Below are 12,044 nucleotides of genomic sequence, written 5' to 3' on the forward strand. Positions count from 1 at the left end.
AGGCTCTATTTCACTTTTTGCCTCTGAAATGGCTTACTTCTAGGAAAGTGGAACTTACCCCTAAAATTCTATTGGTTCCCTGAGCTCACTCCTGATTGGTTATTTCCTGCATCCTGATTGGTCCATTTCCCTAACTTCTGATTGGTCCATTTGTAGTATTTCATTTGCATGGAGCTCACTCCTGATTGGTTACTTCTCTCCCTCTTGATTGGTTATTTCTCTCCCTCCTGATTGGTCCATGATTGGTTATTTCTCTCCCTCCTGATTGGTCCATTTCTACAAAGCTTGTTCCTAGTCAGTCAACTTTTGTTATACCTTATTTCCATATGATGTTGCAAAGTGCTAACTGGCAGCCTCTAAAAGCCTGTATAAACCTATAGTTGGGGTCCAGAGCTTGGAGTGTTAACTCTTCTGGGCCCGCTGGCTTAATAAATCTGAGTTCTCCAACTCTCCGAGTGCTGCTTGGTCTGTCCCCGGATCCAGGTTGCTGTCACAACTGAGCTGTAACACCGAGCTGTAACACATTTTTTCTACAACAGAGCCAAGGACCCACACTTGGCGGGGCATGTCCCAGGGGCTTAACGGAAGCCTGGGACATGGCCCTCCTCATGCCCCACATCCGTTTTTCCTGCATCAAGCTGAGAATAGGCACATGGGGCAACTCACATTTTCTGCCACCTCAAGAACTCTTTCAGTATTGATTTTGAGGTTACAAATACATTTTTTGAGTGGGCAAATCTGCAAATTCAGAATCAGCACATAAAAAGCATCCACTATATATATTCACAATATACATACATATATATACTTTCTATTAAGTGCTAAAGGCTTATTTCTATCATCTCGTTTAATCCACACACATACACACACACCACGGGAAAATGAGTTTCAGAGAAGTTAAAAAAGAAGGTCTCACAGCTAGTGACTGAACTTTGGTTTACCGTTTTAGACATTCATACAGTAAAGTCTGCCCCCTCCCCCCTTGGTGTACAGTCATGAGTTTTAACACGTGCAGTGACTCTTCTAACTACCATCAACCGGACACAGAACAACTCCAACACTCTGTTAGCAGATAGAGGGACCCCAAGTTAGAAAACCCACCAAATGAGTGGACAAGCCTACCAAACAGGTAGGCAAGGCCCTCCCCTCACCAATCATGTGTAGGTCCTTGCCTGCCAACTAAGAATTCTCAATAGAGGCAGAGGGAAAAAGTGAAAAAAAGAAAGCTGCTTTATTACTCAGAGAGAAAAAAAATCACTCGAGGTGGGAGCCGTCAGCCAGGTAGCTGGTAGGGACTGATCCAGCCCCTGATTGGGTGGGATCTTTTATTGGAAAGCTCTGCCATCATTATCCTCACTTCGGTTGTGTCAATCAGCTTCTATTACAGGCTCTTTCCTCCAGTGGAGTTCAGCCCTAAAACCAAAACTTCCGTGGGAGAAAGAGAACAAAGAAAGAGATAATGGGGTATATCCTTGGGATCAATGCAGCAATTATGGGACATGAAACATCTTATTGAACGATTATGTTCTTGGGACCAAGGTGCCAGCTTTAAGACTTGGGAAACAACCCTTTTCCTAACAGTCCAGCACTTTCTTTCCTCTGTTATTAATCAGTTAGGGTCAGTAAGCCTGTCTAATCATCTCTCTCAACTCCAAAATTTTCTTAGTGATTTTGTGAGTCCGGTTTCTGGCCAAGCCCTGCCCTCAGTGTCAGGCTTTGCTTCAGGCCACACTAGCCCTCAACGTTCAGAACCTAAACCTGAAGGGCTGGTCCCAGGCTATAAAGCCTTTTTTCAGGGGCTGAAGGGCCCTAGGTCTCCAACTCTTCGTTGAAACCCGGCCTGGAGCTTTTTCCTCAAACTGCTCCCAGACGAGCGCCCGCCGCTAGCACCTCCGGGCACGCACACGGGCACTAGCCCCTGCCCTCCCGCCCCGCCCCGCCCCGCCCCTCCGAGGCCTCCCGCCCCGCCCCTAGCCTTGGGAACACAGGCTCTGCTGCAGCGTCAGTCTCGGGCCAGTTCTCGCGTGATGTCCTTTCGTCTGCTGGGCTAGCTTCTACCACCACTGATCCAAGACATGCCTGTCGCCACAGCACGGTCTCAGCCCCGGAACCGGGTGTTTGTGGTGGGGGTTGGGATGACCAAGGTAAACAGAGCCGTAGACCCCCAGAGGCGGGGCCCTTGCACCTCTCAGTCTGGGTGAGGCCGGGGTAGCCCGGAGGTGACCGGGAAACGGGGGTGGGTCAGGCTTGGTGCTGTGCGTCGGTCCGTCCTTCCTACCCGCAGGGCGCCGGGGGCTTCCCTTCTAGCTCGGCTTCTTGGCTCTGGGGACATCAGAGTGGCGACTCGGGTGGGTTGTGATGTAGAGTGTCTCTGGGGGAATGTAATGTCTCAGGGTTGTTCCTGCTGCCATGTTTTCCCCGTTCTTCCTTTTTCTCCCTGGGGCACAGTTTGTGAAGGACGCCCCAAGATTACCCAAAGTCCACACCTCCTTTGAATCTGAGTGAAATCCTAGGGTGTGTGGACCTCTGACCGAAGCCAGGTCGGCCTCATACCCGAAAGGAAAGCATGTCGTGAATGTCACCGGTTCTGCACTTTCAGGAATAGTCCCCGAAGCATCCATTCTCAGGTACAGTTTCAGGTGTGGATGAGAAGGAGAAGCATTAGTGATGCTTAGCACAAGTGTCAGGTTTTCTGGATCCTAGGACCTTTGTATTTCTCAAGTGGTACTCAGGAGGCCAGAGGCTCCTACAGTCTCATTTCTTGATACCGTCCCCACTTCTGTACTCTAACAATGCCGAAGTGCTTTTAGTTTCCCTCCACCCCTTTTTATGCCTCTGTTGTTTTGCTTTCTGTTGTCCTCACCACTTAATATCATTTGTTTTCACTTGGTTAATTTATTTGCATTTTTAAAAGATCAATTCACATTTTCTCTAAGAAGCCTCAGATCCTCCTGACTTGCCCACAGAGCCCTGTACTTACCTCTGTCCTAGTACTTACTGTGATATCCTGACATTCAGCTTATATGTCTGTATTCTTCCTTAACATGTATACTCCTCCAAGTCAAGAACCGCATCTAATTCATTGCCTCTTTTCATGTCTATTTATATACCTCTAGCACCTTGAAAATACTGGTGTCTGAAGGCCCTCAGTGAATGTTAGTTGAACAATATTAAATGGATATGCTTTGTGAAAGAGAGTTCCTAGAGGAAGTTCTCTTTCTGAGAAAACAGCCTTAAACTTTTTATCTTACCCAATGGACTGAGAGTACACAAAGCAATCAAAACATGGAAATATTAAAGTCAGTCTAGTACATTATCTAGTACAAGCAGATACTTGAAGATCATCCTATTGTTTCATGGAAGAGGGGACTTCTAATATAGGTGGACAGTAAAACTTTAAAGTATAGTATTAATGCAGTCAGATCCTCCATTGTCTGTTAAATGTCTGGATATGCTGGCTAACTAGAAAAGAATTGAGTTTTCTAACGCTTCGGAAAGTGGGAGATGTACTTATTTTTCGTAAGGTTAGGAGGGGGAGGTGTGGGAGGTGTTAGTTACAATCTTGAGGAAAGAGATTGGGAGTATGGAGAGCAGTTTTATTGATGTGTTTACTAGGCCAATGTACTTTCCTCTGGGTTTAGACTTTTGGAACTTGGGGGAGGGTTTAATGAAGAGAGAAATTTAGTAGGTAATACTTTAAGCTCTACTGGTAGGTCTCAACTGGTTGGGTTCCTGTGTTGTGCTTCTTGATTTCAATAGCTGAATTCCTAGACAGCTTGAAGTTCTCTTAATGAGGCTTTATTATCAGTGTAGGAAATTAATTCCTATTGGTAAATTAGAATTGCTATGGTGCATGTTGACAGGTTTTAACACAACTAAATCACAACTACTGCCTCGCTGACAGCGGGCCGAGTCCCTTTGCTTTTGCTGCCTGCTTCCTGATATGCCCTCTTTTCATCAATTTAGATTCTACTTGTTTTCAAGAACTGATCTGCCTTAGTCTGTTCGGGCTGCTATAACAATAATACCATAGACTGGGTGGCTTAAACAAGAAATATTTATTTCTCACTGTTCTGGAGGCTGAGAAGTTCAAGATCAAGCCACAGGCAAATTTGGTGTCTGGTGAGGTCCTGCTTCTGGTTCATAAACAGCTATCTATGGCAGAAGAGGCAAGGGAACCTGCTGTCCTCTTACAAAGGCCAAACCCATTCCTGAGGGCTTCACGACTTCCCAAAGGCCCCACTTCCCAAAATGATCACATTGGGAATTAGATTTCAATACAAGAATTTGGGGAGGACATAGACATTCAGTCTATAGCAGAATCCAAGTATTTTCTTAAAACTTCCTCAAACTGCTGTTAAGTTACACTGGCCACCTTTTTTATTTTTATTTTTTGAAATTCTGGTGCCCTTATAGTCAGGACCATATAATTGAATACTTAATTTTTCTAATATTTCTGTTTATAATTCCCCGACCCACAGAAAAAAATGTCTCACATCACAACTCCATACACATGCACACACACACAACTGAAACAAGTTTGCTAAAGCAACCCTTATCTTTATTATGTGTGATAAACTCTTGATATTTCTTATTCTATTTCACTTTTTAAAATGCTGTTCACAACCCACAACCCTCAAAATTGATTTTGCCACCCTCTACAAACCTACAGTTTGAAAAACATTACATTATCTCATTTACTTTTCACCGTATAATGGATTACTATCCCCATTTTATTGTCCATCTTTGAGGGTCACAGGGGCTAAGTAATTTACCTATCTTGATACCGTTCCTAAATTTTGAAACTTCATTACTTAAAATCTCGTATTCCTTCCATGCAGCTCTAACACACATTGCTGTTACAGTTAATTCATCATTTGAACATATATTCAATAAACATTCCTGTTATATGCTAGGAATAAAAAGATGGAGAAAGCAGGGCTCCTGTTTTTAACGAATGTATAGTATGGAGGAGGAAAAGATAAACAAGTAATTTACATACAGTGTATTAGGACATTTGATTAAGCGTGGCAGATTGAAGATATGAATTTATCTCTATATTGGTGCTTTCCAAACCTCTCTAAAATGACAGGGAGGAAATAAGAAAGGTGTTAACCCATAAGGGTAAAGTGAATAGGAGAGGAAACAATAGCAGAAGATGTCAGGAAAACATTGGATGACTAACAGCTGATGGAAAAGTGGTCATTGACTCAGAACAGAGGAACCCACAGACCAAATTTCTGAAGAGGGGTTATGCTGGCTGAGTCTTCCTGCAGAACTCCACAAGGCTCAAGACCTGCATGTACGAGATGCCAAGTAAGGTGAGGCTGAGAGAAGGGAAGGAAAACACTTCAGTGGAATAACTGGATCCCAAGATCCCTTTTACCACTAGGTGACTGTCCTTCCTTGTCAGGGTGTTGGAGGCTTGTTCTCTGGAGAAACTGAACAGGTAAATCTCTAGAATCATCTGGCTGTTAGGCTTAGTGGAAGGCAGGAGTGAGTCCCAAGCTGAAAAAAGGGAATTGAATGAAATTCAGTATACTAAATGATGGTACTTCCCACCCCTGTTCCCAGAATACTGGCAGTCAGACATATACTAGCTTCCTGGCAAAGGTTTGGAAAATTATGTGAAACGGCTCCAGAGAAAAGCCAAATTACCATTCCACTCAAAGTGCAAGATTTTAATGGACTTTAATATAACAAGAGTATGAAAAATTCATTGGTATTTTAAAAAATTCAACATTTCAACTAACCTATAAGAAACTCCCACTTGTCAAGTTTTAGTGTAGTATTAAAAAAGAGTATCCACAATTATCTAAAGAGGCTATTAAAATACTCCTCCCTTTGCCAACCAGATATCTGTATGAGGTCAGATTTACTTTATAGACTTCAACCAAAACAGCATAATGCTAAAAGTTGAATGAAGAATCAGCAATGAGAATTCAGGTGTCTTCTATTAAATTTGCTATTAAAGGGAACTGCAGAAATGCAAAACAATGTCACTTACCGCTTTTTTTGTTATTTTTTTTCAGTTATTTTTTATAAAAATTATGTTAACACGTAATGGGTAAAATTTTTTTGAATGAATTGAAGGCTTTTAAAAAATGTCCTGTTTTAAGTGCAAAGAGAGTAAATATTGGTAAATATAGCCTTCATAATCAAAAGCTTTTGGCATCTTCAGTGATCTTTAAGAGTATAAAGTGGTCCTGAGGTTGAGAAGTTTTAAGAATTGCTGGATCTAGTCATTGAGCACCAATAGCTGCTAACAACACAAAGAGAGGAAACAGTCAGACGTTAGATATTCCCTGATGAATGACTACGCCACCACCTGTAGTTTTACCAAGGAGGTAAAATGTGAGTGTGCAGGCTTCTGGATCCAGCTGCCAAGCTGCAGGAAGTAAAGGAAACAGAGGAACATGCTGAGCTGCATGAGTATACAGTCCACAAAATCCAGGCGGTGTGGGGTTGCCGGCCAAATGCTCTGGGTTTTTCAACAGATACATGGAGAGGAAAAGAAAGGGGTGGAGGGGAACCTGTACATTGAAAGAAAACTAACACAACATTGTAAATCAGCTGTACTTCAATTAAATAAGTAAAAGAGAATTAAAAGCCCATACAATTAAAAAAAATGGACAAAACTGAATTATAGTGTCTACAGATAAGACACTGGGTGATAAAACTGAAACACTACAAGGGAGTGATTACTGTAGGAATCAGAATAATAATTACTTTGGTGGTGAGGCAAGGATTGAGATTGGAACAGAGGTTTAGAGGAGATTCTAGAGTGGCAAAGTTGTATTTTGTCTGGGTGTTTGGTGTCAAAGGCAGACACTAGGTAAAGTGTTAGGACAGATTTTGATCAGTTATACACTATTGCAAAAGGGAAAAAAGAGTCCAGTGTGAATGGATCTAATTTTATACAGAGGTGACTGGCTGTTTTAAAGGGAGAATAAGGGATTAGGGACGGTGGTGAGTAAGGAGCTCAGTATGGTGGTCCCTTGGTATCCGCAGGGGATTGGTTTCAGGATCTCTTTCAGATACCAAAATCCATAGATGCTCAATCTCCTTAGTTGGCCTCAGGATGCACAGGGCCGGCTGTAGTGTCAGGGAAGTGAAAACTTACATGAAGTGGGAAGAGGGGAGCCTAGCAGCACACTACTCTCCCTTTGTAGTAAGTGCTCTCTAACCCTTATACATGCTCTGGTTGTAACTAGTGAACTGAAGAGTGACTAGTAGGGGGGAAATAGGTAATTTTTGGCTGCTGAATTTGGAAATTATGAAGGATTACCTAATTCAGGAATTATGAAGAATTGGGGTGGGGCAGAGATAGGAACAAATGGTAAATGTTTTATTTTGGTTCAGTTCAACAGATGTATTTTGGCACTGGGCAATAAAGTGTGGCATTTAAGTCAAGTATCTACACAGTGTTTCAAATTTGATTTTGTGATCCATTGCTGGCGTCATGAAATCAATTTAGAAGTTTGCTTCTAGTGTTAAAAAAAATTGAAATAGAATAGAAAATATTGTGTCAATATAATAGGATAAGTATTTCATGAAAAATGTGCTTCAGTTATGTAGGTACCTACTGAGTCGTTTTGTAATATGTATCTTGTTGTGGTTTGCAGTAAAACATTTTTGAAAGCCATTTCTTGTTAGCCCAACCTCTCACCAGCAAACCACTCCATCTCGTCTAATCAGTTACCATGTTTGGTAAATTTTTCTTCCTTTATGTTTCTCAAGTCTTTCTGCTTCTTTCCATCCCTTCTGCTGCTATCTTAATCAGCTCCCACTTGGACTGTTTCAGAATCATGCCACTTGGTCTCACTGTCTCCAGCCTTGCTCTCTTCATACATTTCTTTGTCTACTTGTATTTTAAGTGGAGCTACTGGGCATTGAACCTTGGACCTAGTGCCTGCTAGGCAGGCATTCTTACCACTGACCTATCTCTTCCCCCCTTTCATACATTTCTTAACATTGCATCTAGAATGATCTAAAATGCAAGTCTTCTCATCCTACTCTGTCTCTCTTTTTAAAATAGGGCTTTATTTCTCAAAGCAGTTTTAGGTTCACAGCAAAATCAAGCAGAAAGTACAGAGTTCCTACATGCTCCCTGCCCCTACCCATGCACAGCCTTGCCCACTATCCATAATCAGCATCAGTGTGTCAGTTATTATAGTCCATGAGCCTACACAGACAATTCATTATCACTCAAAGTGTGTAGTTTATGTTAGGATTCACTCTTGGTGTCGTATATTCTGTGGGTTTGGACAAATACATGATGACATATCTATTATATTATACAGAATAGTTTCCCCGCCCTGAAATTGCTCTGTGCTCTACCTGTTCATCCCTCCCTCCCCTCAGCCCCGACAGCCACTGATCTTGTTATTGTCGCCATAATTTTATCTTTTCCAGAATGTCATATAGTTGGAATCATACAGTATTTAGCCTTTTTAGATTGGCTTCTTCACTTAGTAATATGCATTTAAGTTTCCTCCATGTCTTTCCATGGCTTGATAGCTCGTATATTTTTAGTGCTAAATTATATATATATATGTGTGTGTGTATATATATATATGTGTGTGTGTATATATATACATATATATTTAAAAATATATTTTTATTGAAGTATAGTCAGTTTGCAATGTTTTGTCAATTTCTGGTGCACAGCAAAATATTTCAGTCATATAGAAACATATATATATATTCATTTTCATATTCTTTTTCACCATAGGTTACTACAAGATATTGAATATAGTTCCCTGTGCTATACAGTATAAATTTGTTGTTCACTGAATAATATTTAATTGTCTGGATGTACCTACCACAGTTTATTTATCCTTTCACCTACTAAAGACATCTTAGTTGCTTCCAAATTTGGGCAGTTACAAATAAAGCTGCTATAAACAACTATGTGCAGGTTTAAACATAAATTTTTAACTCATTTAGTAAATACCAAGGAGCACAGTTGCTGGATCATATGTTAAGAGGATGTTTAGTTTTGTAAGAAACTTCCAAACTGTCTTCCACAGTGGCTGTACCATTTTGTGCTCCCACCAGCAATGAATGAGAGTTCCTGCTGCTCCACGTCCTTGTCAGCATTTGGTGTTGTAGTATATCTCATTGTTTTCTTTCAGTCTCTTTTAAAAAAAAATCCATTGTCTTCAGGATAAAGCCCAGGCATCACAGGACGGCATATAAAGTTGCTTGTGGGTTGACTCTAGAGCCAGATTGTCTGAAGTTTCAGCTCCACTAATTATTAACTGTGTGTCCTTGGGCAAGTTACTTAATCTCTCTGTGCCCTAGTTTCCTTATCTTAAAATGATGATGATAATAGTACCTAACTAATAGGGTTGTTGTGAGAATTGAATAGGTTAATATATATGAAGTACTTAGTACAGTAACACAGTAAGTGCCCTGTAAATGTTAGTAGTTACCATCATTTGGTCCTAAGTAACTTTTCTATCCCTGTCGCTTGCCATTTCCCACCTTCTGTTTCAACCTCTACAATATAAAATTGTTTGCATATTAAGTTGCCATATTCTCTCATTTGTAGGCCTTTGTTCTAGAATTTCCTTTTCTTTCACTTAGATAACTCTTTTTCATCCTTAAAGACTTAACTTAAGGATCAGTTCCTCTGGGAACCCTTTCTAGTCCTCCGAGGCTGAGTAGTTGTCTCTCCCAAATCATTCTGTACTTAGGACACTGTAGTGTAATTGCCTGTTTTCTGTTAGACTGGAAGCTCCCTGAGGGCATGGACCATATATTATTTATTCTTAGAGTCCAGGAACACGTTAGGTGCTCATTATGTTTTTGTTTCAATGTACAGATGAATGTATTTCTGCGATGCACTTTTGTGAGAAAATCTAACTATACTTGTTTCTATTTATTATCTCCTTCTGTATTTCTAGTTCACAAAGCCTGGACTTGAGGATTCAAGAGACTACCCTAATTTGGCAAAGGAAGCAGGTAATATAGAATATTTCAATCTTTGAACATTGTAGTTTATTGTGTGGTCTGTCTTGATAGTGGAGCAGCCTTGCAACCTTAACAGGAAGCGAGGTCAACAGAGAAGAACTATACAGACAATTGCCTAGTGGCTCACTAGAAAGGAAAAAGAGGAAAGAGCTTGGGCATCTTTAGCTGGATACTTAGAGCAGACAGTGGCCTGTGATTTTATGTGCTCTCCAGCTGTTGGGTGGGACAGCAAAAGCCTCTTGGCAAGTAAGTACGGTCACTAAAAGGGATGACTTGATTCTGGTGTGTGTGTACCTTAGAAGTTATGACAAAATTTGTGTATTCCTTTCCTAGAAAAGGAATAATCACATTCAAAATGTATTAAATAACTGTATGGTGGTTTTTCTCTCTTTGCTGAGCCAACATAGATAATTCTTTTTCTGTCACTAGGCTTGTGTGTAACTCAATGAGGTGATACAGTTTGTGGTTTATTCTAGTGAGTGTTGGTACCGTTAAGCAAAGGACTTGGGTGGATACTTGTAAGCTGGGGTGCAGAGAGGCATCCACACGTGTGTGGGTCCTTGTTCTCTAGGTATTGTTCAGAGTCACATGATTGAGGGAGGCTGTAGCTGGCTGAAGTACGGATCTGAGTTCCAGCAGGAAGATTCCCTGGTTCTCTTAAAAAAAAAAAAAAAAAAAAAAAAAAGAGGGCAAGCATGGGAGCTCCTTTGCATGGTAGAAATAAATGTTTTAGGTTCAGGGCCAAGCTATCTAAGCTTAGGTGTCAGTTGTTTAAGGGAGTGCTGGGAAATACAAGCTTCCGACAACTTGGGAGCTCTATGGCCCCGTGAAGTTGTTAGGTACAGTACTTCTCCTGGGAAGCCTCCCCTCTCTTCCCGTTCCTGCCAGCTTGTCACCAGGCAACCCAAAAAGAGTTACTGTGGTTTTTCATTAGACACTCTTTCCTCAAGTAACTAGTCCACTCAGTGCCCATAAAGTAGATATTGTTTCAACTCTATTATTTAACTCAGTATTTAGATATTACTAACCAGGGAATCAGAGCATCTCTTTACCCCAAAAGGAAGGTTCATGAGATTTGATTAAGTGATGTTGATTCTCTGGGTGGACATTGTTCATTCAGTGTTTATTTTTTGTTTGTTAAACCTGTTCCTCTTTTATTTACTTTTTCTTGGAGGGGAGGGGGCAGGTAATTAGGTCTATTTATTTATTTTTAGAGGAGGTACTGGGGATTGAACCCAGGACCTCGTGCATGCTAAGCATGCACTCTAACAATGAGCTATGCCCTCCTCCCCAAACTTTTTCCCTTGACTGATGTCTTCAAACATCTTCTGGCTTTCTCTGGAATTGGATGTGATTTAATCATTTCTTTCTATATATTTTTTTCTATTTCTTTTATTTAGTTTAAAAATTTGAGGTTAATTTTATAATACATGAGTATAATATTTTGATTATAAAATGGTAATGTTGAGGTGAAGTTATGAAGTTTGAAACTATCAGTGGGGATTGTCTAACTACAGAAATTCAGCCTGATTGACTCTGTTTACTGATTACAATTTTCTTCTTTTGAGCATAATTAGGAAAATAAACGTAATAAAGGAATTTTTATATAGAATAAACTTTGAAAACTTCACTTTGTTCTCATAAAAGCCCTTGGTTCTATTTATGGAGGGAAATGAGAAATGCTAAAGGATGACTCCATTCACATATCTGATGTAGTCTTAGGTGAGATATGTGCACCTTCAGACCACATTCGTCGCATTTAGTTGAACATATATATGTTCAAGTACAACTTGGGGGGAAAACCCTGAGATCCCATAAATGATTTTGCACTGTGCTGTCTCTGGACTTATATGTAGACGGTGGTGCTGAGGTAAGAGGATTGGTTTAATGGAAGTCTTACCCTCTAATTCTCCAAACTGGTTTTAGGAGGGGGTTCTGCATTTTCTTTCCCATCATTTTTTAAATGCATTGAATGGAGGAGCACAACCAGCAGAATTATATCCTGTCACTTCCATTATTTAGAGACTTGAACTCCTTACACATTCCTGCATCCTCTTTTCCCTCAG

The 12,044-nt window shown here is 40.6% G+C and overlaps 1 protein-coding gene across 1 annotated transcript in view; it reads left to right on the plus strand.

The window, feature by feature from the left end:
* The first annotated feature begins 1,987 nt into the window (after positions 1-1,987).
* SCP2 (sterol carrier protein 2) overlaps positions 1,988-12,044 on the plus strand; it is a 97,467-nt gene continuing 87,410 nt past the window's right edge. Inside the window, exons 1-2 of the mRNA XM_032494299.1 lie at positions 1,988-2,144; positions 9,912-9,969. Of these exons, the coding sequence (XP_032350190.1) occupies positions 2,076-2,144; positions 9,912-9,969 (127 nt within the window). The 5' untranslated portion in view covers positions 1,988-2,075. The remainder of the gene's footprint in view (positions 2,145-9,911; positions 9,970-12,044) is intronic.

The sequence above is a fragment of the Camelus ferus genome, chromosome 13, assembly GCF_009834535.1.
Source record: "Camelus ferus isolate YT-003-E chromosome 13, BCGSAC_Cfer_1.0, whole genome shotgun sequence".
NCBI lineage: Eukaryota > Metazoa > Chordata > Mammalia > Artiodactyla > Camelidae > Camelus > Camelus ferus.